This window comes from Phoxinus phoxinus (genome assembly GCF_949152265.1).
Source record: "Phoxinus phoxinus genome assembly, chromosome: 3".
Classification (NCBI taxonomy): domain Eukaryota; kingdom Metazoa; phylum Chordata; class Actinopteri; order Cypriniformes; family Leuciscidae; genus Phoxinus; species Phoxinus phoxinus.
In genome coordinates this window covers 38,475,921-38,503,288 of record NC_136878.1, presented here as the reverse complement: position 1 = coordinate 38,503,288, position 27,368 = coordinate 38,475,921, and the positions used below count along the sequence as shown (strand labels likewise).

General features: G+C 37.9%; 1 protein-coding gene across 1 annotated transcript in view; it reads left to right on the top strand.

Annotated features, from left to right (window-relative positions):
• Positions 1–8,803: 8,803 nt before the first annotated feature.
• Positions 8,804–27,368, top strand: part of acaca (acetyl-CoA carboxylase alpha) — a 77,949-nt gene continuing 59,384 nt past the window's right edge. The window contains exons 1-7 of the mRNA XM_079607377.1: positions 8,804–9,124; positions 11,732–11,987; positions 20,430–20,562; positions 22,328–22,466; positions 22,742–22,851; positions 24,175–24,256; positions 24,358–24,456. Coding sequence (XP_079463503.1) covers positions 11,761–11,987; positions 20,430–20,562; positions 22,328–22,466; positions 22,742–22,851; positions 24,175–24,256; positions 24,358–24,456 — 790 coding nt within the window. The 5' untranslated portion in view covers positions 8,804–9,124; positions 11,732–11,760. The remainder of the gene's footprint in view (positions 9,125–11,731; positions 11,988–20,429; positions 20,563–22,327; positions 22,467–22,741; positions 22,852–24,174; positions 24,257–24,357; positions 24,457–27,368) is intronic.

Sequence of the window (27,368 nt, the reverse complement as noted above, 5' to 3'; positions counted from 1 at the left end):
CTGAGTTGTAGGTTGCCAGGTTGAGCTCACTAATGAGTTGAAATGTGTATGATGTGTTGATTGCGCGAGTAGGATGGGTTTCATACAAGATCAGGCAACTGGGCAACCTTGGAATAATATATTGATGTGATTATTCATAGAACGACGTTTGGGAATACAAATTACGGGATTATCACGGGAGAAAGGACAAAACGGGAGGGGGGCGGGAGATGGGTGTGAAATACGGGAGACTCCCGGGGAAAACAGGAGTGTTGACAGGTATGCTTTAACCTCTCTTCTCAGGGGAAAGCCCAAATCTCTGTCCTGGTCCCCCGAAGCCACACAAGCTTTTGAACAGTTATAGCAAGCTTTCTGTAGTGCTCCGCACCTGAGTCACCCTGACAAGCCCTTCACTGTGGAAGTAGATAAATTAACTACCAGGGTAGGAGCAGGGGATACCTCCAAACATCCTTTCACAGTGTTGACTGACCATTAAAACTTTCAATATCTCAGAGAATCCAAACGTCTCAATCCCTGTCAAGCCAGGTGGGCTTTATAGTTTACTCATTTATACTTCCAGATCTCTTATCTTCCTGGTAAAAAGAATGGCAGAGCTGATCCATTATCTCGAATTCATGCTCCCAGAACACTCCTGAAACTCCAGAACCAATCCTGAGTCCCAAGTTAATAACAAGCCCAATCCCAAGAGGTTTGGTCCCAAGATGAGATCTTGCCAGTGTCTCTGAAGATCCTACGCCAGGGTGTTCACTAGTTTGTTAGTACATTCCCAGCAATCAACACTACATCATCATTCACTCCACACATTCTTCTGTGGGCACTTGTCACCCAGGGGCTAATCAAACCCTTTTGCTGCTAAAATATTGTTTCTGGTTGGCCAGCATGGTCAGAGACATCAGAAGGTTTGTGAAAGGGTGTTAAGGATTGTGCCATATCCAAGTCACCTTGCCAGCTACCATCAGGAAAACTCTTTCCACTGCCTGTTTCCAATCATCCTTGGTCACATTTAGGGGTTGATTTCATGACTAATCTGGCTCTCTCTAATGGAAGTACTTGTATCCTGATTGTGGTTGATTGATTCTCCAAATCCTGTTGGTTGATTCTCCTCCAGGGATTACCCACTCTTTCGTAACTACTGCCAGTCTCATCGTCTCAGACTGTGGACCCCAGTTAATTTCAAGGGTTTGGAAGGCCTTCTTCATTGGTAGGGCTGGACAAAAAAACTATATTAAATGTGTAATCCTCTTATTTACAGCGGGGACACTGGCTGATTCCGAAATTGCAAATAGGGCACTATTTAAGGGAACAAACATTTGTAGTGGTGTCCGAAACCATAGTGGACGTTATCGAGTGCACTCATTCTATCCCACATTGCACCGCAATAACGAGAGTACAACCCATGTACACTCAACAGCTGTCCGAATTCACTAACTTGTTTTCATTTACTCATTCAAGTGAACTGTATTAGTGGACTAATGTAGGGAATAGAGATTGACGGTTTAGGCAGTGATTTAGGATTCACCCCCTGTCATTCAATCGTTGCGGATGCAGGTGCGCCTTTCATTGAGATAGACATTCCGGACGGACGATTTACAACATGCATAACGTAATCAGATTACTTTTTGATGTAACAAGTAAAATTACGCATTACAGGTAACGTGAATTACGTAATCAGATTACTCTATTGATGAAACGAGTAAAGCATTTAAAGTAACATGCATTACGTAATCAGATTACTTTTCAAATGTAACGAGTAAAGTAATGCAGTACAAGTAAAGTACATCATGTAGTCATATACATTTTTTGATATAGGCCCAATTGCAAATTGCATAATAACACAAAAACCTTTATTTACAGCCAAAAATTTTTTACAGCAGAAGTATTTTCAAGAACAACAGTCACAGTAATAGTATGAATTGCAGCTGAGATATAGCTAGTGATGCATGATGTCCAATTTAGTGGGCAGATGATTAATCAGAATTTCCTCCCAAATCTTTTTTTTTTCCCAAGGGAATTGCTATTCTGGAGCAACTTGGCATTTCTGACGGTCCACTTAAAATGTTTTCAAGATTTAGAAGTAATAAGCTATTTTCTATCCTGTTTTTGACTCTCTCTTTCGATAAGTGTGCCACATTCAAGACTTGGAAACGCCCACAACGTAAGGCTGCACGATTAATTGCAATTAACATGGAAATCGCGCTTAAACCAATTTGGATTATTGCGATTATGAAATCACAAAGGCTGCGATTATTTTTTATGAGCAGCTTGTCAGTGACGTACGGCTCTGTAATCCGTAAATGCTGCTCCATCTGAAAGCACTGCGAGTTTGAGTCGCTTATAACGTGCATTTGAAAAAGCAACACGTGACAAACATCTTTCCAAGCATAAGAAGCACCTCTTGTCCAACAAAAGACAACATTTAATAAATCTATCAAAGCATGTCAATCTTCGGTTTATTCAGCTATATTATATGATGCCCAGTGGGGCATAATTTTGTGTGTCTGCGTGAGAGCGCCCTCTGGCTTTCAGATGGAGCAGCATTTACTACCGATGAGCCGTGCTGCAATGACGAGCTGCACATAAAATAATTGCAGCCTTTGCCAAATCGCGCGCGGTTTAATTTCGAATAATCGTGCAGCCCTACCACAACTATGATTGGTTAACAGTTTTGCATAGTAAAATAAATTTTCAACGTCACCGACATTGGTCTACTCTACATTTGCGTTTCACAATGTTAAACATTTATGCATTTTACATATGCTTTATACGTCTTGGTTGTGGCAAATAAAGTTTTTTTTTTTTGGTAAATAAAGTTAAAATTGAGTTGCCAGTAGTTGACAAGGGATGACTATCATTTTGTGTAAACGGAATTATGAATGATTGAATCATTGTTTGTCACACTGTCATTCTTATTTATAGTTACAATAAATTGAAAAACAAACATTATCATTTGCAGTGTTTAAATAAAATGAAAAGAGTTGTAATGGCTTACTACCGACAAAACCGTTGTCGCTCACTGAAGCTTTTAGGATTACCAATACAGCGAAATGTCCTACCTTACTGTCTTATCAGTGAAATAAAATCATGTTTTTTTTTTCCACTTAAAAACAGTTGATTAGATTTTATTTTGCACGACAACACACTGAAACAAAAATGTTCTTAATGTGGTAACTTGCAAATTAATTGGTTTGATTCAAGTAAAAAATATATTTATCATGTTTGAATCACATTGATTAATATATATGGGTTTTCCAAAACATCACAAATAATTCTCTTAAGATTTATTGTAGATTTTGCCATACATATTAGACAAATATGCTATATTTTGTCAGCATAAAAAAAGTTATTAATATGCTAATATATGGTTTTAATTGTCTAGAGAATATTTAATATGACAAAGCAGATATGTTGATAAAATCACATATTTTCCCAAAACAGATTGGTCGTAATTACACGATCTGTAATCGTTGCTGGAAAGTTCTGTTCTAAACCAATATCTGTGCTCCTTAAAACATATGGCCATGAGCAAATGACATGTGTAGTTCATGGCACAGTAAATGAACTACTACACTTGGTGCATAGATCATAAAACTTTACTATTGTTTATTTTGGAAAATTTTGTCTCAAGAAAAGATTGGTTTGAATTGAACGTAAGTGGTCTAAGTGGGTTCTCCTTAATTACAAAGGGTTCAATTGATAGTACTGTTTAGCCTAATTAAACTAATTTCAAATTGAACTTTATTACCGCCGGTAAATGGATTTGAATCAACTCTAAACGGACTTCAGCTGAACAATGACACTATTTTCTTGTTAATGCTTCTCTGTTGAAGCATTGAACTTTGTTTGCATCACTGAATCATTATTTTCCTGTTTATCACTGTAAAGCTGCTTTGAAATCTGTAGACTTCTGTATAAAGCACTATATAAAGGTGACTTGATTTTACCTGATCGGAAACATGCGGTAGAGAAAGTGCACTGTGCAATGTGTGTTACTAACGATAGTGTTTCGGAAACACAGCTAGTTTATACTTTACAGTACTAAAAGCTGTTTTTGGACGAACAAGGACATTTTGGGTTCTGAAACTTACAGGATATTTTTTACAGAACACCTCTTATGTCAAAACATAAGATCATGGACATTTTGATTTCTCAATTTATGACCCTAAATATAAGTTGTAGGGACATGTCCCACTGCAAATTACACCTATGGACACAAAAATTTAATTGTGACATTAAACTATCAACCCATTGTTTTGGCCAAACTGATTTAAAAATAGGCCTATATGACAACTAGCCTAATACATATAAATTCTGCCTATTTATTTTATGCCTATATAGGTGTGACTGCTACTAATGTCTGACTGCATGCTATGGTTTACTTTTTGTTTTATTGTGTCCATGTTCAAAATATAATGAGATTCAATATTAGTTTAGTTATATCTTTTTGTTATCAGATTTTAAATGACTATGTACAGGCAAAAAAAAAACTTTCTTTTGGCTTTTAACAAGCTTTTTTCATATGTAGGCAACAAGTGCTACCATGAGAGAAACCAGTTCATCAGTGAACCAGTGAATCACTCAATGTCACCTGAAGTGATAAGACAATGCCAGCAGATGGCAGTGCTATATAGGTTTTGTCTAGTTCAGTGGCATTCTCAATCGTGTCTTTGAAATAAAATATTATAAAATTTATTTGAAACAGGACATACCTGTACTTCCAATAGGTTGCCATTTGGCAAATATGAATGACATTTACACGTGCTCAAGTGAGGATAAAGGTACAATCTGACATCAAAGTACATGTTGCTACATCTTAGGCTTTAGTAATTCAGAGCAAATAAATCAGGAACATTGATGAAATATCAGCCTCAATTTTAGATTAGTCAAAAATTATTCTTCTGAGTGGAAATAAAATGACCTATTTAACTGACCAATGATAAACTGTATTATTGCATGCTAGTCTATGATAGTATTCTTGAACTGTATATACATATATCACGGAACCTTTTTAAAACAGCCTATTTTAAGACAGTGATTAAAGACAATTTGTTTGAGAATAAAGAGAAGTAGAGCAGAACAATATAATAATAAACAATATAACTGTAATTTTCCATTCCGTCAGTGTTTAATGTCCAATTTAAAAGTACTGCAGTGATAACATATTTGTGTAGGCCAACATAGAAGTTAGTATCCCCAATGGCTTTTGGATTATTACAGAAAATAAGTTCCATGACCAACAAAAGTTTGATTCTTATAGGCCTACGTTTTGTTTATAATGATAATCTTCACAAATGAACAAAGCGTTTATGAATTTTTAAGCCTTAGCCTAATACATTTGTCAGAAGTAAAAAGCTAAACTGTAAAAACTACACCATGGTCGCATGACTGTAACGTCACCACCCTTTTTATTTATTTAAAATACATTTTCCCTCAAAGTTTGAGTTTGAACAGAATGCATTTATAAACACAATGAGACTGTAAAAGCAGAGTGTGATGACAACTAACTCTGTAGTCTCATTTAGCCAATTATAAGCAACCACATTTTTCCAAGTAAAAGCTTCAATAAAATCATTACTGATTTATTTAAATGGCATAGATTAAAACTTGAAAATATCTTGAGCTTAAGTTAACAGACCTTATTTTAGGCATTTAACCAAAAATGCATTTAAAAAACACTGCCTTAAAATCACCATAAAATCAAAATGGAAATCAAAACTTATTTTTCATGCTGACTTTAAGAGCGATGAATTCAAACAACGTGAATTCTGATTCTGACTTTAAATATGTTGCACACTGTAAACTCATACCTCATGATTTCAGTGAAATGATTTGCCCATGCAATAATCAAGTGTCTGTGTCTAAACTGCATATGGGCCGAACAGATCAAGGTTGCACCTTTTGAAATACTCAAATCAGCAAATTTGCTTACAAATCAGAAACATGTTCTAAAGTACAACATGACTATCAACTGCTGGGTGCCAATAAAAAGTGAGGGATATGTTATGTTGGGTTGACCAAGGCTGTTATTGTACAAACATGGATTAGGATTTTTCCAAAACTAAAGCTTATCATGGAATGTTCAGAGTCTGAATGTACCTATTGCACGATAAACGTGTAATTTTTACATTTTATAATTTTGCAGACGCTTTTATCCAAAACGGCAAAACAATAGAGGCAATCAAACCAACAATAGGGCAACAAAATGTACGTGCTGTGGCAAAACCCAGTTAGTCTATCAGAGGTGTAACCTGAAAACCATAAAATACAACTAACCATAAAAGTAGCCTACAGTTACCAGTGAAAATGACAAATCACCAATTTCAATTGAGTAAAAGTCTAGAGTATCTGATTTTAACAATACTTAAGTCATTTACTTATACTGAATGTATGTTCAAAGACCTCAAAAATGCAATGAACCAAGGTCGACACAACAGTCTCTTAAACATCTACAAACACTCATGTTCAGTTAACCTCAAGTGCTCAAAAAGGGCATAAGTAAACCAATATCCTTCTCTTCTTCAATATAATGGATAAGTAAAATAATGTTAAGTAAAATGAAAGAGTCAAAGCCTACTTGAATTGGATGTGCTAGTTTCGGCCTCATCACCAGCTGCAGACATGTCCTCATCTCATTTATGAAACACCTGCAATTCACAACTGCTAATGCTCTAGTTAGCATTCCTGTAAAGTAGCCTTGTTGACAAGTTGAGGAAGGGCAAAACGCACAAGATATAGTACCTTCAATGCCCAGAAGATGGCGATATTGCTTCTTTTGTAGCAGAAATAAACTGCTGCAGAAAAAGTTAAGTGCCATGCAAATTGTAATGAGTGATAGCATTACTCTCATCACAAATGTATTGAAGTAAAGAGTAGGCCTACTACACTTATTAAAAAATTTAAGTAGAGAGTAAAAGGTGCTTATAGGGAGTTTTTCTTGATAAATAACTAAAGAAATAGGAAAGAAATAGAACATAATAGAATAGTAAGTGTTAATATTAATAGGTCAAGTGTTGATGAAAAAGATGCGTCTTTAGCCTTTTCTAGAAAATGACTAGCAGCTTGGGTTGAGTTAGGCCGGTCATTCCACCTGCAGGGAACAGTCAAGGTAAAAGTCAGTGAAAATGATTTTGTGCCTTTGGGATGCCACCACAAGGCGCCGTTCACTTGCAGAATGCAAGCTAGTAGTGAGTTTAGGTATAGGAGTGTAGAGCCAGTGGAATTCTGTAGGCAATCATCACTGTCTTGAATTTTAAGTGAGCGGACATCCGCGGTCCTCGGCTCTTGCTCCCAAATTCTGGATCAATTTCAGAGGTTTGACAGTGCATGCTGGAAGGCTTGCCAAGAGAGCATTACAATAGTCCAGTCTGGATATAACTAAATGTTTAGTTGTGAGTTGTGTAGCATGCACGGATAGGAAGGGCTTGATCTTCCTAACATTGTATAATAAGGCAAATCAGCAGTTCTGGCAATACAGCTTTAAGCAGTAGTATATGCTACATTTACTATGTGTATCATGTATACTGTTGCATCATGTTTAAAGGTGCAGTATGTTATTTCTCAGTCGTTTCTGAACATAGTTGATATTGAAAGTCCCTCTCTTCATTGCTCCGCCTCCAAAGCTCATCCTCCAATCCTAACCGCCATGCTACGAGTAGTCCAGTGGTCTCCTCTTGAACCACTTGAACTCGCTGGCATGCGAGGTGGGTGGACTAACAAGGGCGCTTAATGATAAATACCGCATTCTCTAGCAGTCATCATCAGACATCAAAACCCTAGCTGGCCATCGTTATTACACACGCAATACAAGAGTGGATGTCTTTTTATCGTTGCAAAAGGGCAACAAAACAATGCTTCACGAAAAATACAGCGAAGATGATGAACGACAAGGAAGCACAAAAAAAGAACACACAGTACCTACGTAAATACAAACAAGAGTTTGTTGTTAGTTGCCAACAGCACAGCAGCTCCAGACAATGACACTCAAAACCAATGTTACTCACATATAGCGGAATCAAAGCAACCTCCACGTCTGTTTTCAGGCCTTCCTGCTTGGCTCTCTCCAGCGCTGGAAAGCTTTTCTAATATTAATGTGGGTCCTAAAGCTCTTTCCTGATCATAACCTTCATTTTCCAGTGATATCAGCTTTTCTCTTTTGTAATGTCTCTCAGCCATCTCTTTTTCTGCAGCCTTTCTTCAAATCTCCCTCTTGCTCGTTCTCTCTCCTCCACTATCAAACGCCCCCTAAAGCTGATTGGCTACATATTGTTGTCGGTCTGACCAACTTTCAAACATTGTTTTTTTTTTTTTTTTTTTTTATATCGCTTACACCACCTTTAACTCACTATAGGTTAAATAAGGGTATAGAAAAATAATATAAGTTGCCCACTTCGAGCACTGGTTATCACACCGAACAAGTTAACTCATCTTCTCACAAGCTCACTTTAACAGCTTCTTTGTGTTTACACATCCACGCTTTTAAAACTATTCTAGGGATTTCAGGGAAATGTCATCACGAGGTTTCGTAAGCCTAATGGTGGGGTGATAATAATAATAAAAATAAAAAGTACATGTTAAAAATAATAAAAATTGCATTAGCCCTAAATATGCTAGATTGTAGGCCTATGTGTTTTGTGTGTGTGTGTGTGTGTGTGTTGTTTTTTCATTTTTCAGATATTCAGCTTTGCTTTCTAAATACCAAATACATTAACGCTCCACGTCCACGTTTTTATTTGCTGTTTTAATTCAACGCAACAAAAGTAGCTCTCAGAACAGAGAAAACACATGTCCAACGAAGCGTCAAATCATTGGGCACACCTTCCCATTTATTTGCATGCGTAAACCCGCCCGCCTCAAAGCGCGCAATACGATTGGTCCACTGATGCAGCGTGAGTGATTGCATCGGTGAGGTCAAAGGACGACGTCCAGAAGTAACCCCCCCTCGCATCACACCACCGTGATGCTGCTGTCAAAGAGGCTGGAACTACACAGCCTGTACCATTGTGCTGCTATATAGCCTATTAGCCATCACCAGAGAGGAGATGGCCGTCAATTAGGAGGGAATTCATTCAATCGATATTGTACCGTCCGTTTACACGCACCAGAATTGCTTGCAGACTCTTGTCTCACGGTGAGTACATAAGCTTATTACTGGGAGCGAGTGCCCTGTAGTGCTGCACATGACACTGCACATACTAACGTTAGATGGATTTATAAAACATCAACAGCGACTTTGGCTGGCGAACCTACGCAGATCAGATGGCAGGAGTGTTTGTGATGGTATGAAGAGTTAGCATGTGTGCTAGGTTGAACCGACTGCACAGTTTATCAGTATAAGTTGAGACAGCCAGTTCACATGTTTGAAGGATGGCAAGATAATGATTATCATACTGATTGAAGGCAACTGGTTATGCACTATGAGTGCAAATGAGCTCTAATGTAAGTGTTAGATTATTAAAAAGGAGTGTTAGATATGGTTGAGGGTCCGCGATGCTCTGAGACTCGTTCGTCAGGTTCATCAGGCTGGATGAGGTGAGGTAATATTTTTTTCATGTGTCAGTCCTCCAGGTAAGTTGCTAAATCAAGGTAACTTGTACTTGTGATATTGAGGGAACCGATGATAAGACCATGGTGCTTTAATAGCCATTGTATTTCTAAGACATAACGTTAGTAATTTACGCGACCCAAAACAATACTAGCCTACACTGTAAAAAAATTATATGATCTATGAGATTTAACAAATTTTGTTTAGGTCAGTTTCATGTAATGTAAGTTGAAATGACTTAAACATCCAAGTTGATTGTACTTAATTTTAGGCAGCAACTTTCATTTTTGTTTGTATACAGTTTATGGTAACATGTCATGTCCATGGCATCACTTACAAATAAGTAACTTACCAAACATACCATTGCTTGGAGGAATACATCATATTACATACTAGGAGGAACTACATCATTTTTGCAGCCTTTTATGTAAATATCATGCTATTTGTAGTATAAGTCATTGTGTGTCTTTGTTAGTGTTGTTAAATAAAAATTTCCATTAATTGAGAATAAGTTAAATATTAGCCTACATTTATAATGGAAAACTTAAAAATGTTGCCTTGGCAAATATCTGAGATAAAAAAAAAGTATAAATATATAAAAGCAGCATTTATTAGTCTTAGTTGCTGTTAATTTCGACATCTAGGCTACTAATATATGATTCAAATTAAAAGTTGTATATGTTACGATTATTTAGGCTAATGGACCTGAGCTAACATGAACTAACAATAAACAGTTATACTTTTATTATCTAACATTAACAATCAGCAATACATTTGTTTGTTAATGTTTTTTTTAAAGCATTAGCTAATGTTAACTAATATGACCTTATTGTAAAGTGTTACAGAAATATAAAAAAAGACAAAAGCTCTGAACAGAGTTACAAAAATGTAAATAAAAACTGAAAATATAAAAACAAGTTAATTCAAAGTATTAATAAATACTATAATAGTATTTAAATAAAAATATAATTACACTGGTCTAATACCATGGTATTATTAATAGGACTGTATTATCATTATGCTACTGCATTTGTTTCTTTTCTAGTAAGGCATGACTTGGATAGTGACTGTTACACATATTTCATGAATATAAAGCAAGTTCCAACATGCATTTCTTAAATGTATACCTTGTTCATGTTGAATCAAGAGAATACATGGTCACTTGTCAGTCATATCTTGTATTTAATAACTCACAATAGCACCTCAATGACAAAAAAAAAAGAAAAGAAGATAATCAACAAACACAATTTTGATATGGTAATCATTCAGTTCCAATACATACAAATAGCCTGATATTACCATGATAGTTCAGTAAGACCTGATCTGTCATAGTGAGTTTGCTTTTATTAAACTTGAAATTAATTGGAAATCTGAAAATCTATTTTCTAAATGCATCTTATTATGCTACTCCATCCATTGTTTCATTTAAGAAAATTCTTTTTCTTTTTTTCGGAAATAAAATCCGGCGAAAAATTTACTTCTCTAATCATTTAGTTTTTTTTTAAACATCGGACTTTATAGTCCCGACCGTACTTTTTTCTTTTTCTTTCTTTCTTTTTTTTTTCAATAACCTGTTGCTACCAGTGCTTGGCTAGCTAATAATAACAACCTATTCAACAGTAATTAGATTACAGTACTAATTTAATTACTCTCTCTAAAAAGTATTGCATTACTTATTGCTATTTTTTTTATAAATCCCATATCAACCAATGCAAGGATAGACATGAAAAGGCTCTTTCAATTCTTTCAAATGAATCATATACAATTATATGAACTATTTTCAGTATTTAAATGGAGAATGTTATATAAAAAAAAAACACATACATTTTAACATAAGATGTTAAATCCACTATTGTTTATATTGTTCTGTGGTACGTAATGCATCAGAAGTAACTAATTAAATTACAGAAAAATTAAAAGTAATGCCTTACTTTACCTTTTCAAGGGAATTGTAATCAAATTACAGTAATTAATTACTTTGTAATTGATATCCACTGATCGCTGCTTTTTTTTTTTTACATTATGACTAAGTAAAATGCAAGATACACATTTGCATCACATTATCCTTGTTTTTGTCATATGTTAATTGGAAAAATGTACCGTTAATTAAGAAATCATATTTTCTTGTAGTAGCATTTGCGTGGTTTTAAAGACTTGAATGCAAACAAATGGATCTTCTTCTCCCTCCCACAGTGCTTGCAGCCTGTCAGCGTGGCCTACCCATGGCAGAGCAGGACTCCACCGAGAAGAAGCCTCCAGCTGTGGCTGCACTGCACTCTCACTTCATTGTGGGCTCTGTGTCCGAGGATAACTCCGAGGACGAGACCGCAGGGAAGCTGGACCTGCAGTTGGAGGAGAATCCACGCTCCCTTTCCCCCTCCTCTGTCAGTTCAGACAGCACTTATGAGATGGGTTTTGACAGCCTGGACGGAGCCTTGCTCAATATAAGGTCAGAGATGCTTTGTGCTCTGTGTTTGCGGTTATTGTGACATGGATGTCCACTTTCACCAAGTCTGTATCACGCTTTCTGTGTCTGGTGCTTGAGATCTGATAAGACTAGTACTGGATGTCTAAATAAGTGATTACATTTGTTAGCTTATGCGTGACGGAGGCGTTGTGCAAAGGGGTGGCTTGAGGACTATGTCCATCAAGGTTCATTTGGGTTCATCTCTTTGCTGTGTGAGAATGTGCACAAGCGCCTCTCTGTGTGTTAGGTTAACTTCGGTTGCACTGCCAGACGTGGCAGTGTTTCGCATCTCTATGCCCACTTGGGTCTCACACAGACATGTCATTATGAGCGGTGTTGAGCGTGTGTGTGTGTGTGTGTGTGTGTGTGTGATGCTTCAGGAATAGCTTGGAGTCAGACTGGAGGCTGTTTTATGTACTCTGCAATAGTGGTGTAATGGTCAAGGTTCTGGACTGTTGGCAAAAGGTTTTAAGTTCAGTCCCTCATAGAGTTCCAGGTCCAAAACATGATTTTACAGGTAACTGCAGTTTACTCTCCAGAACCTTTCCTGTCGGTACATTTTTTTTTTATATATATAATTTTTAAAATGGAATTGATTTTCAGAGGCTTTTTTTTTTTTTTTTTTTACCTTTTATGAGGACATTTTTAACGACTAATAATACTAATGTTTTAATTTAATTAATTGAAATATATTTTCAGTGTAATCTAATCATATTTGACAGTGCTAGTTTAGTATCCTACTATTATAGTTTTTAGTAATTTTGAGGTGTGATTTTTGTTATGTTATGTCTAAAGTCACTTTCTATTATTATTATTCTATTTGTGTTTTATTGCTACTATGAAAAAGAATTTAACTTGTCTATGGAGAGTAAAACTGCCCGCTTTAGGTTGGGGAACATGTTGCCACCCTTTGTCACTGGACCACTTGCAGACACTTCTGGCAAATCTGCTGTTTGTATGCACTTTTGTGAACATGCATCATGCATCATTTATTTTAGTGAAATAATAAACTCGTACTGCTCCTCAGTGTATTTTAGTGTTTTCTGATTGTATTTACTGGTGATTAAATTACGATTATAATACGTCATGCCTCAGTGTTCAGAGAAGTGTTATAGGACAGGGGTGGCGGTGCTGAAACTGCCTGAGTGGGTTAATATGCCCCTCCTCCCCAAATCGCTCTGCTATTGGTCAAGGGGAGGGGCTGTGGTGGGCATGTGCAAATTAAAGGAATAGTTGACCTAAAAATAAAAATCCTGTCATCATATACTCACCCTCAAGTTGTTTTAAACCTGCATGAATTTCTTTCTTCTGCTGAACACAAAGGAAGATATTCTGAAAAATGTCGGTAACCAGACAGTTGGACCCCATTGACTTCCATAGTTTTTTTTTTTCCTACCATGGAAGTCAATGGGGTCCATCAACTGTTTGGTTACCGACGTGGTTAGAGACTTGATGTGTGCCAGCATTTGTGACATTATTATTGCAATACTGTAACTTCAAGTTACACATGAATGAAATATTAGGGACAGCATACTACCACCTACTCATTCTACATACTGCAGTGTGCATTATGTATGTTATGTGCAGTATGCATTTTCTCAATGTCTTGAATCAATTGACGTCCTATACATTTACCAACCGAAGCATAGTGTGAGATTCCGTATCCCACAATGCACTTGCACTAGATCTTTAATTTCCAGAAGAACCAGAACCAGAAGTAATATCTGCTTTCTTGACTCAAGAATCAGACAGAACTGGATTTGCAAACAAACTGTTATTAATACTATATCCAGATGATAACTGGATTCCCTGGCTAAATTAAACACGCACATAGCATGCTACTGTTTGGTATGCATAATGCATACTTTTTCACATACTGTACAGCAGTGATTCTCAATTTTAATTTGGCCCTGTGACCTACATTTTCCCATGGTCATCATTAAGCCAAGACCCAAATATTTAGGAATTTGAACCAGGCAAAAATATAGAAAATAATAAAGTGGTTATTAAGGATAATACAGTTACCATGGTGAATAGACAATACCAACATGAACCGTTAATAAAACATTAGGACACTGATCCGGATGAATAAAATGAACGTCATAGTTATGTAGGCTAATTTATTGGTACTCAGGGCAATTGGCTGCATGTACGAGTCTACATCATCGGTTTCAGAGCTTTTCTCTGCATTTATTAATGAGAATTAACTTGTTTAATCCAATCACTGCGCTGTATTATGCATGAGATCGCATTACAGAGGAGAATGCAAATGCCACACAAGACCGTTCGAAGGCTGTTCCAGGGCTCAACATAAAAAAAAATCCCCACTGGCCCCCGGGGCCGGTAGATCAGAGTTTTGCTGGCCCCTTCTATATTTTTACTTGCCCTGAAAGAAATATAAGGAAAAGCATGGGAAACCATTTCTGGCATATCAGAATGGGTGCTGAACATAATAAAACGAGGTTACTTGCTGCAGTTCGCTCGCAGACTGCCGCGCAGGGGCGGACTGAGACCAAAAAGTGGCCCTGGACTTTCTGACCCACAGCAGCCCACCACATCCCACATCATAACACATTGGCTCAATGTGCAGAATAATTTTTTAGCACTACTTCTAGCATAAAAATATTACACAATACAAAAATAAATGGGTAACACTTTACAATAAGGTTCATTAGTTAACATTAGTTAACTACATTAGTTAACGTTAACTAATAATGAACTGCACTTATACAGCATTTATTCATCTTTGTTAATGTTAATTTCGACATTTACTAATACTTTATTAAAATCTTGTTAACATGAGTTAATGCACTGTGAACTAACATGAACAAACAATGAACAGCTTTATTCATATTAACTAACATTAACAAAGATTCATAAATACTGTAACAAATGTATTGTTCATGTTAGTTAATACATTAAATAATGTTTAATAAATGAACCTTATTGTAAAGTGTTACCAATAAATGCTATTTAAACATTTATTTTAAATAACACAACACATATTAGATAATATTTGTAAAACAAAGGGAAACAAACAGAAGAACATTAAGACACACAACAATATTAATATAAAACTATCAAGACATTAACATTTTGCATTAACAATAATCCTCATGGCATAGGCTACTAGGCTATCATGTGATATTAAACTTGCTTCTTTTCTTCCAGCTTTTCATCCATAGACAATTATTTGTAATTATCTGCTCAGATAAATTCGCAGTAACGGATCAATATCTCTCTCTCTCTCGCTGTAAAATTAAACGTGAAAGGGGGCGTGTTTCAAGATACTCAACAGGGAGGGAGGGCAATACACTCACATGCACACAAAACACTAGAGGTCGACCGATAGTGGATTTTACCGATAACGATAGCTAGGTTGGGCCATACTTGCCGATAACCGATTAATGAACCGATAGTTTTTAAAATTGATACTGGTTAAAAACAAACACTCCAAGTAAAACAGTGCTGAACTTTATTATAAAAAAAATAAAAAACTGTATTGAACCATGAAAACATGCTAAATGAAATAAATATATAAATGTGAATAAATATTTTAAGTCAATAAAAGACATTCATTCAAACTGAAACAAAAAGTAATACTCTAAATAACAAATAAAACCATGTTACATTCAAAATGTAACTATTTAACTGTTCTTATCAAGCCAACTTAATTAATAAAAAAGTAACAAAATTTGTATTAAAGTGAAGATGAAAAAAAAAATCGAAATCGAATGCTTTTCTGATTCGTTTATGTTTCTGTCGGCTGTATGAACACATCAGTTTGCTTACGTCTCTAGCTTTAAATATGCAACTTCTCTGCATATTTAATGCATAAAAGTGACCAGCTGGATATGAACTAATGCAAATAGAGGTAACAATTATGACATTAAACATTCGGGTAGGACTTACGTTTATGTTTGTCAGTGTTTTAACCGCTTGAGGTAACAGTTACTACTAATGTTAGCGTCCTCTCAGCCTCGAAGGCAAACAAACATACTGTTGTGCTGTTCTTTCTCTACTAATGCAGCATTTAGTCAACAAATTAATCACTTTATAATGATATGACAAAATGTACTGTATAGGCTACATACATTTGAGCTGTCGGTGCTTTAAACGCGCATCTGATGTCAGCGCTCTCCACGCAGCATGTGCTCTCAGTGCAGCACGCAGAATCACGTGTCGAAATAAACAACACGAGGCACAAGTTTTTATTACACCTCTAGAGGCCGCTCTTGTACTGCATCATGCCAGCAGACCCTTCTCAGCTCGTACACTGTGTAATGAATGACAGCGTGCGCTTCTCAGCCGCTCCAGCAATGGACGCAACCAGGAAAAACTATCGGTATATATTTTTGCCGATAACGATAGTTCCACCAGTCAACAATCGGTGCCGATTAATCGGCAAAACCGATGAATCGGTCGACCTCTACAAAACACACTCCTTGTCGGCCGCGCCCGCGCGATCGATTCATCTCAGCCATTTGCGTAGAAAATAAATGTAATATTATGATTTCCGTCATTTTTAAAATATATTCGTGTAGCCTTCCGAGTGGGCCGGCCCACATTGGCCAGTCCGCTCCTACGGTGAAAAGCGAAGTATCACATCTACTTGGCGCCGAAATAGCGAAACTGCTGGGAAAAGGGGCTATAAAGACCGATCCTCTAACGCAGAGCGAGTCAGGCTTTTATAAACGCTACTTTCTCGTCCCCAAAAAGGGTGGTGGTCTCAGACTCATCCTAGACCTCAGGTGTTTGAACAAGCGCTTATGAAATGCTTGTTCAAATTGCTGACAACCAATCCTTGCGCAAATTCGCCCGTGAGATTGCATGGTTTATCTCAGTGGATCTGAAAGACGCTTACTTTCAGATACAGATAGCATCCCGTCACAGGCCATTCTTGATATTCGCCTCCGATTGTCGAGCTTATAAGTACAATGTCCTGACGTTCGGTCTGTCCCTAGCACCTCCCAGGCTCGCACGTTCACGAAGTGCATGGACACGGCGCTCGCCCCCCCAACAACAGAGTATGCGATTGCGAATACTGAACTACCTCGACGATTGGTTGATTTTAGCTTAATCGGACGCAGAGCTTATAATTCACAGCCGGAATATTAAATAACCTGAAGTAACATTGACACTCTTCGCGCCACTGTGTGTGACGAATTGCTGTTTGTTTTGCTGATGGCCAGTCACTGGCCCGACATACTCTTTTACTGGCCCCGGGCCATCGGGCCATTGCTTATGTCGAGCCCTGGCTGTTCGTTCACCTGCCTGTTCAGCTTTGCGTTTGGATACATGTGACGTAAGAGTGTGTGTCGCCCCGGCCTATCGTCCAGACTGCACTCTTGGGTCTCTCTTGCCTCCCCTGTGCCCATTGACTTTTAACAGACCCCCTAAAGCGTGGGCTGGGTTTGGTGAGTTGTAATTCAGAATCAATGTAGGGCAGTCACGTGAGATACGTCCTCAGTCACGAGTCCATAGATATCATATAATAAAGGCTAGATGTCTCGTCCGCGCTGCTGGCCAATGGAGGTCGACGTCCGCACACGGCGGCCATCTTGCCACAGGGGGCTCGCTCACTCGTAACATTGTTTTAATGGTGCATGTACTTTTTAAATAACCATAACTTGCTCAATTTTCTACCGATTTTCAAACGGGTTTGTTATAAACGTCAGAGATGTAGTTATGACACTGCGCACTTATGAATAATTATAATATTATATATTTCAACATGTTCAAGCATCCAGAATTATAGCCACGTTTGTAAGAAACCAAACCGTTTGTAAATCCGTCAAGATTTCAGCGAGATAAGAGGATTTGTGTTCGTGCAGATCACTCACCTTACAGAAAGCTTCCCTGTGACAAGATGGCCACCGGGTGATGCCGTTCAAGACTCCGCCGTAAGACATCTAGCCTTTATTATGTATATCTATGTCCATCGCGCTATGATTGATACAACTGGTTTGTGTGATAAATCCCGCCTCTTGTTTCTGTGTGCGTTCGCTTATCAGTCTGAATGAACAAAAATGATTGCGTTGATGGGAATACTAATTAAAAAGTAAGTAAATATCTCAGCCACTTAGATATCACCACTTTGTCATGTCAAAATCAAACTTGAAATGGCCTAAAAACATGATGACTGTGAGGTTTTTTTAGGGAGCAATCAACTTGGTGAAATTAAAGGTACATCTTCTTGTCTGTGACCAGTGTTTACCGAGCCTGACACTGACTGATGATCTGAAAATAAGTTGTCTATTAAAAAAAAACAGCTGAACAACAGTATATATAAAAATATATTGTTTAAATTGTTACGGCCTTTAGTAATTATTTTGGAATAAATGTAAAAATGCTTATCACTTACTTGATTAGATTTGTACTTGGCTTTAATAAATAGAATATTAATTACATTGATAATGTAAAAATACAAAATAAAATTGTATTTGGTTTATTTCACAGGAAAATGTTCAACATTAAGTGTAGGTTTAACTGGGACACGAATTTACATTTGATTTATAAAAAAAAGAAAGAAGAAAAAAAAGAGGACTTTGCCTCCTTTCCTGATATCAGTTTATATCCGCACCGGAGCAAGAGTGTTTTAAGTTTTTCTGTACATATTTAACATACTCTCCTGCTGCAAACATGAACTAGCACCGTGAATGCGCGCATATTTCATCATGTCTTCTACAAATGAAATATATATGTGCAATGACATGATGAATCATTCTGATACACAGAGACGATGATGTAGACCGAAAATGCAAAGAAGAATGGACAAAAAAGTAACTATGCCTTTATTCTTTCTGTTAAACTGATGTGTGTCGTTTGTTCAGAGATTGTAGTGCTCGTAAACATAATGAAAATATTATTATAGGCCTTCTTCATTTTTCATATAGACCAATAACTATTAACAATAACAACTTATAATGCTGATTTGTTGATATTTCTAAGAATAATTGATCAGAATGTGTTTGATTTGTTCATTATAGTTGCTTGTATTCTGTAATGCTTAGATTTTTTTGTTGTTATTTGTTTTTTTCACTCTCATATTTTAATATTAATTTGTTTATGTAATAGGGCTGTGCAATTAATCATAATTGATTTTTCGAAAAAACAAGATAATCGACGTAACACGATTATTATATTATAATAATAATAATTATATTATATTTATGTCCAGCGCACGTTCCTTTCCTTCACAGCAGTGCACTTTCGTTCCATAAACTTAATTCGCTCCATAAACTTGACATCCAAATCAGCCAAATACATAAGTGAGTGTTGTAAAATTCAGTCTACTGTTCCTAAACTGGGGGAGTGCTTGATATTAAACAGTGTTATTAAAAGCGCATTAAGCCGCAAAAGAGAGCGTTCCCTAGGCGGCTTTATGTGTGCGCGCTCTGAGACTGAGTACAAGCAAAGTATACTGTGTGCTTCAGATACAGGCCTGAATGGTCAAAAAATAGCCACACAAATATGTCAAAATGCCATTTTGGTAAGAATCTTCATAAACACAGTCAATTATGTTTTACGTGAATGTAAACAGTTGTGAAAGAAAATGCATGTGCATGTATATTGGATCGTGATTATGATTTTGCTTAAGTGTTTTGCTGGTCTGTGTATTATTGGTTGTTGTCTCCCCTCTTCCCACCCACACTCCCATTTTTCCACAGCTTTATATATCCACATATGTCTTTTGTTTGTGGAAAATACATTTTCCACAGTCTTTTTCATGTCTGAGGTGTGAACGATCAGGCTAAAAGAGTTTCATGACGTCTGACAGAAGAGTCAACAGCTTTCACGCACGTCTTTCAGAATAAAAGTCTTGCATCAGAAAAGACATTTAGAAATTTTTTTTTTGTTTTTTAACTATGCACTCCCACTCAAAATGGTTTTGCAGCTCACCGGTTGAGAAACACTGATGTTCAGTATTAAGTGTGTTAGTATTGCATTCTAAACATAGCTAAATGTTTTTGCATGTAATGTAGAAGTTCTTTATTTCCCTTCTGTACCCCTGAAGCTATCCATCATTTATCATATAAAAAATGATCAAAATCATTGTCATATTTTTGGAAAGTGGCAATTTTTCTACCAAATCAGCATTTTTGTACACTGCCACTCACATGACATGCAGGAAAAATGTATATGTTGCCACAAATTAAGAATTTGTTCCCACAATTGAAGGTTTCTTTATTTTTGTTAAATCATGGCCACGTTGGGATAATTTGATCCATTGTTTTAATTTAGTTATGTCATGGCCACTTTTTTCTCTCGCATGTGTGTTGCTCCATAGTTTTGTTCTGAATTGAAAAGATTCAGTATTAGTCAATGCTATCATTTCCAAGTGTGTTTATATCTGTAGTGTTAATCTTGTTGTATTCAAAGGCCACATTGTGAATTATGATGACGTTGTGTTTGTTTCTCAAGGCCGAGCATGTCAGGACTTCACCTTGTGAAGCAGGGCAGGGACCGTAGACGCCTGGACCTGCAGAGAGACTTTACTGTCGCTTCTCCCGCTGAGTTTGTCACCCGCTTTGGTGGAAACAAAGTCATTGAGAAGGTAAGATCCATGACTGCTGTCTGCTATGATGCTACACAAGCGTGGTCCAGTGTTATTTTGGTATCATTAAGATACCATTATATATTTTGAATTGTTACTATATTTATATTTCTGTATTAATTTTAGTTAGTTTAAAGTTCAAGTTTAAGTAATTTTGTTATTTGTTTTTGTCATTTGAATTATTATTATTATTAAGGAGGGTACTTTGAGACTGCAGGCAAAAGTGGCCCAAATCCATTTTTTTTTTTTTTTTTTTTTTCATATGTGATTTGGATCTCTTTTTATGTTTGTTTTTTCATAACAGAACAGCACAAACCACATGTAATCTGATCTTCCACATGTGGTCCTAAATCAGATACAGGTCTTGCAATGAGACCTCAGTCTGAAAAGTCATATCAGACTTCATTCGACTTTTACGTCACTCTAGATCAACATTCATCACAATTCTGTGCAGATGGGAGTCACTCAAAAGCTTTTACATACCGGTAGTTCTTTGGTCACTCAGTGAATTTGTAAGACGGTAGTGAAGTTAGTCAGTGGAGGGAAGGTGAGCTGTTATAATCATAAATAGTATGAGTAAGTATTACAGCTTTCTTTCTCGTCCTTGTCTGCATCCTTATCACCTGTGCACAAGTTTACTGGTTTCCATGGAACATCACCTTATAAATGAACCGTGTAAACATTGACTTCAGTAATCTTTGTGTTTATTTCTGTATAATTCTGTGCATCGCGCCATCTTTGTTATTGTTCTTTTGTGCATGCAGATCAGTTCAGGACTGTGGCCTGTTCATACTCGAATATGATATTGGCCACATTAAAAATTAATGTGAACAGCCAAAAAAAAAAAAAAAAAAAGGATCTGAGCAAAAAAAAAAAAAAAAGGAATTGAGCACTAAGGCTTGCAGTCGATACTTTTTTGGTAACACTTTACAAGGTCCCATTAGTTAATGTTAGTTCATACATTAACTAACATGAAGTAAGAAACTATGAGTCTTGAATTTGTTACAGTACTTCAGAATTTTGTTAAAATTAGTTTATAAAATTACAAGTATTCAATGTTAGTTCATTTTAGCTGAGGTCTATTAAAAATATGAACAGATGCAACTTTTGATTTTAATAATGTATTAAGAAATGTTGAAAGTAACCGTAAGATTAATAAATGCTTTCGTAGTATTTTTGTTATTAGGTCATGTTGACTAATGTAGTTAAAGTCCCCCTGAAGTCAATAATTGAAGACATATTTAAAAGTTTTTTCCTTGAAAAAAATTATTCATGCTTTAAAAATGCTTGAATGTAACACCCTTCCCTCATGTAGTATACACGGTTCTATTAATATGCTAATGAATTTGCTAATCCACTCACTCACACCAGCTCAAAGATCCACTCGTTGACGTGATTGGTTACAAAGTAGTTTGACGTCAAAAACGCCAGCGATTTCAAACCACGGTTTTAAGACTGTCTTTGGTTCACTGCAGTTTTAAAGAGAAAATACTCCGCAATGGTGTTGACTTATGCATTTGTACCTGGTTTGTCTCAAAGCATATTGAAAACAACACATAGGCATGTAAACAACATTAAAAGCTTGATTTGAACCACAGGGGGACTTTAAATGGAACCACATTGTAAAGTGTTAATGTCCAGTTAACATTTAATAACGGTTATTATTTCAATAACAGAATGTTTTTTTTTAATGGTTTTTGTTTTAGTTATCTAACCCTGGTCAGGCGAAAGCCGCTGAATATAATATTTTTTTTTTTTGCTCCAGGTCCTCATTGCCAACAATGGCATTGCTGCTGTGAAGTGCATGCGCTCCATTCGTCGCTGGGCTTATGAAATGTTTCGCAATGAACGGGCTATACGTTTTGTCGTCATGGTCACCCCAGAGGACCTCAAGGCCAATGCAGGTACGTTTTAAAAAGCTTGGCTTAACTGTTATGCCAGTTGAAAAGTAGCTGAAGGACACCTCCCCCCACTCCTAGCTCCATCATGGACTCAAATGTATTTAGGCAGGATTACATTGGTCCTTCTCTTCATTGTTTAAACTATGTCAGTTAGCTTTGTCGGCACAAGCCTGGCCTAATTTGCACAGAAAGAGTTCAGTGAGGAGGAAGTTATTTGTGAAAAGGCCTGCAATCTCAAATGTGCTCAATTAAATACTGCTGTTTAACTATGTGTACAGAGTACATCAAGATGGCAGATCACTATGTACCTGTCCCAGGAGGGACGAACAACAACAACTATGCTAACGTGGAACTCATTTTGGACATAGCTAAACGAATTCCTGTTCAGGTAAATTCATGTGAGCTTTCATGGCTGGTGATCAGCAAATAATAAGTGGCTCCATAAAGTATTTAGACACTTCTGTTCATGAAATAAAGCGATTATATCTCTTCACAAGAATCGGATTAAACCCCTCGATTCATAGGAGTTAATTTTACGACACCCTTGTGTCTTTTTTGGATTATCTAAGTTTTGGTTACCTGGACTTTTAATTGGGAGGACATTAAAAATATCTTGAAGGGATAGTTCACCAAAAAATGATAATTCTGTCATCATTTACTCACCCTATACTGAACAAAAAATATGATATTCTGAAGAATATGTTGATGGACCACATTGCCTTTGAGGAAAAAAAACCCCTATGGAAATCAATGGGGTCCATCAACTGTTCAACAGTTTCTGACATTCTTCAAAATATCATCTTAAGGGTGAGTTAATTACAGAAATTTCATTTTTAGGTGAACTATCCCTTTAAGTTGTGTTTGGAATGACTTTAGAGTGATAAATGATGACAGAATTTTCATTTTTGGGTGAGCCAACCCTTTAAAATGTATTGATGCCATTAGAATAGATACCAAAATATCAAATTCTGAGGCAGGGTTTCCCAAACAGGAATTTGTAAAGCTCTGGGGTTCTTGGGTTTATGAAAAGCCAATCATTACTTAAATCATAAAAATGTAAATCAGGCTTTTTAACGCCTAACATTCGAAAGTAAAGAATTTAAAACATTGGTATTGAAACTTAGTATAAAATAAAAGTACCGTATTATAATAATTTTAAATCTATTTTTCACTTTTAAGGTACAAGTGTATTATTACAGTATTACTGTGATAAGACAAATATTATTGTACTGTACTCGGTTTCTGTCTTTATTTTTTTATAATTAGTCAAAAATAGTAAAAATATAAAAACCATAAAGAGTGTTGATATAAAATCATTCTCTTTACCTGCATGTTTCAACAGCAACGATACGAGGCGTTTTCTCAAAAGATCTCATCTTATGAGGCGTTTCCTATTAAATGTTTTACAGTTGCAATATATTGCTATATATGACAAAATAATGTAGATAGTAAATGATAGAAAACAAAAATTACGTCAAAACACTTATAAAAGATTAAATATTTGTTTGACTATGTCATGTGACAATTAACTGATATCAGAGAAGCATGAACATTTGAGATTAAATATGTTTTAAAAAGATTTTGTCAACGGCTGAAAAAAAGTTTGGGAATCCCTGTTCTAGGACGAACATTACTATTATTGCTCATCATTAGCTAGAACCCTTTATTGGGATTTGGCACTTATTCTCACTCTTTCACCTGCTGTCTTTAGGCCGTGTGGGCTGGTTGGGGTCATGCCTCTGAGAACCCCAAACTCCCTGAATTGCTGCACAAGAATGGCATCGCCTTCATGGGTGAGACTGAGTTATTATTATTATAAAGCACCATATTGATTCTATTATTAATGTACAGTCATAGTGCTACTCTTTCTATAGCGATTTATATCTTTCATCAGGTCCACCAAGTCAGGCTATGTGGGCTCTCGGGGATAAGATCGCCTCTTCTATTGTGGCCCAGACAGCTGGAATCCCCACGTTACCCTGGAGTGGATCAGGTTAGTGTCAGCCTCACACAGCACACCTATGAACTGTTCAGTAACTGTCTGATGTGTATATGCATGCAAAACTGGTTAAATCTTGAATGAAATCACCAACTCCAAACTGATGATTGGCTGTTATTCTGTTGGGGTGAGTGCAAGGGGCAGGTGTGGCCTAATGGTTAGAGAGTAAGAAACTGAAGTTTGCAGGTTTCAGTCCCTTGGGCGACACAGCAAAAATGGCTGCCCACTGCTCCGAGTGTGGGCTGCCCAATATATCGAATTTATCGAAATATCGCAAATGTATATATCGCAATATGCATATTGCAACAGCTTGCAATAAATGGGGTCATAAACAAAAGACACAGTTTTTTAGCTTTAATAAGTATCAGGATATATTTAATTCATACAGTGAAAACTAAGCAATGTTTTATTTTTATATTTTATGATTCAGTATCTTTTATTAAATAAATCTAATGTAGGATAACCTGAAACCCTGTGGTTTACACTGTTACAATAACACTTCTTATGCTACAGTAAAACGCTGATGTTCACTTTCAGAAGTTAGAAGGATGTTTTCTTGTCATAAAAAGAATGTGAAACACATGCAGGTTATATCATTTTAAATATATTTTAAAGATAATTTAAGTTTATTTTACACACTTTAAGCATTATCGTATCGCATTTAAGGAGTTATCGCATATCGCATTTTTCTTCAATATCGCACAGCCTTGGTTTGCAGTGTGTGTGTGTGTTCACTACTCATAATGTGTGTGCTGTGCACTAACTGGGATGGGTTAAATACAGAGGACAAATTTCAAATCCAACTTCAGCCCGTTGTTGAGTGTCTGTCTGTCAGGCTATTTTTTGCGGTGTGTCCCACACATTGGCTCTAGTCGGGATCACATGCGTGGCAGTTCTTCTGATTCAGCATGTTGAATCTGCGTTGGGCTGTCGGTGAGAGAGATCACTCTGATTGGCTGAGCAAACTCATGAGCAAAGCGCAGAGCACCTCACACAATGCTATATAAAATCAACTCACCGAAAGCACCCGAGACGCTACAGAGGGCAAATCCAACTTTTAAAACCTGGCAAACGTGTTCTGAGAAGACCAGCCAGCTGCAAGACATAAATCCTGAATAGACATACCCTTAGTCCAGGCCCATGAGGAAGCGATCGCCCTGGTCGAATGGGCTTTCACGTTAAGGGGCATTCCTGCCCCAGGCGATCATAAGCCAAAACAATAGTGTCCACAATCCAGTGAGCAAGCCTCTGTTTAGAGAACCCCCTTCCTTTGTTGCACCCACCAAAGCACACAAACAGCTGGTCGGATTGTCGAAAAGCGGCCGAGCGAGAAATGTATTCCCGGAGCGCTCTGACTGGCCAAATAGCACTTTGAGCATCCGAACCCTGAGAGGATGATGGCTCACCGGACAGGGCAGGCAGAGAAACGATCTGCGCTCTGAACGGGGTATTGAGCGACTCAGGAACGTAACCCGGCCTCGGTCTGAGAGTTACATTACAGTTTCCCGGTCCAAAGCGAATACAATCTTCACTTACAGAGAAAGCCTGTAAATCCCCAACCCGCTTCACCGAAGCGAGAGCGAGAAGCAGCGCCGTTTTAACCGATAGCTCTTTAATGGCAATCGAGGCTAAGGGCTCGAAAGGCGGTTGTGACAAAGCCTCCAAGACCAAAGCTAAATCCCACGGCGGCACCGAAGGCGGCCGTGCAGGGCATAATCTCCTAGCTCCCTTGAGGAACCGTGTCACCGACGCATGTCTACCGATAGACTGTCCGTCAACAGGGGGGTGAAACGCGGCAATAGTGGCCACATATACCTTCAGAGTGGATGGTAGGCTCCCTTCGTCCATCCTGTACTGAAGGAAGCGTAGAATATCCGACACAGAACAGTTCGCTGGGTCTATACCGACATCCTGATACCATTTTGAGAACACACCCCACTTCAGAGCATACAGGCGCCTGGTGGACGGAGATTGCGCCTCCGTGATGGTATTCAAAACTCGCGAGTGCAGCGCGTCCCGCCCGCTCAGCGATCTTGCAGCGGCCACTCATGGAGGCTCCACAGCCCGTGGCTGGGATGCCAGATCGTTCCGCTCGCCTGGGACAGAAGGTCCTTCCTGAGCGGGATCTCCCATGGCTGTCCTGCTAGGAACTCTACCAAATCCGCGAATCAGGGCTGATTCGGCCAGTTCGGGGCTACCAGAGTCACCGCCGCCTTTTCCTCCCTGATTTTGCACAACACCATGGGCAAAATTTTCACCGGAGGAAAAGCATAGAGACAGACTCTCGGCCATCGCGCAGTCAGCGCGTCCACCTCCCGGGGGGAACGGGACAGCGAGAAGAACATCTGACAATGCGCGTTCTCGCTCGTCGCAAAGAGGTCGACCTCCGCTCGGCCGAAACGATTCCATATCACCGTCCCGGGGTGAAGCCTCCACTCCCCTTGTGGAATCCCGCTTCTCGAGAGCATATCCGCCCCGCGATTGAGAACACCGGGGATGTGCGCCACTCTCACCAAGAGGAAAAACCGGTCTGCCCACAGCAGAAGGGATTCCGCCTGCCTGAATAGGGCTCTGGAATGTACACCGCCTTGGCGATTTATGTACGAGACCACATGTTGTCGGTCCGAATCAACACATGCTGCTGCTCCAGCCGAGACTGGAAGGCTTTGAGAGCTAGAGAGACCGCTTCTAGTTCCAAACGATTTATGTGCCACTCCATCTGCTTCTCTGACCACCGACCTGAGGCGGGCTTGCCCAAGCAGACCGCTCCGCATCCGGTGGATGAAGCGTCCGTCAGGACCTCCACTCGCCGATGCCCATAGGGACACCCGAGCTGAAGAGATCTGGGTTCCTCCACGGGGCCAGGGCGCGGGCGCATCTGCTGGTGACCATAATGCGCTTGTGGC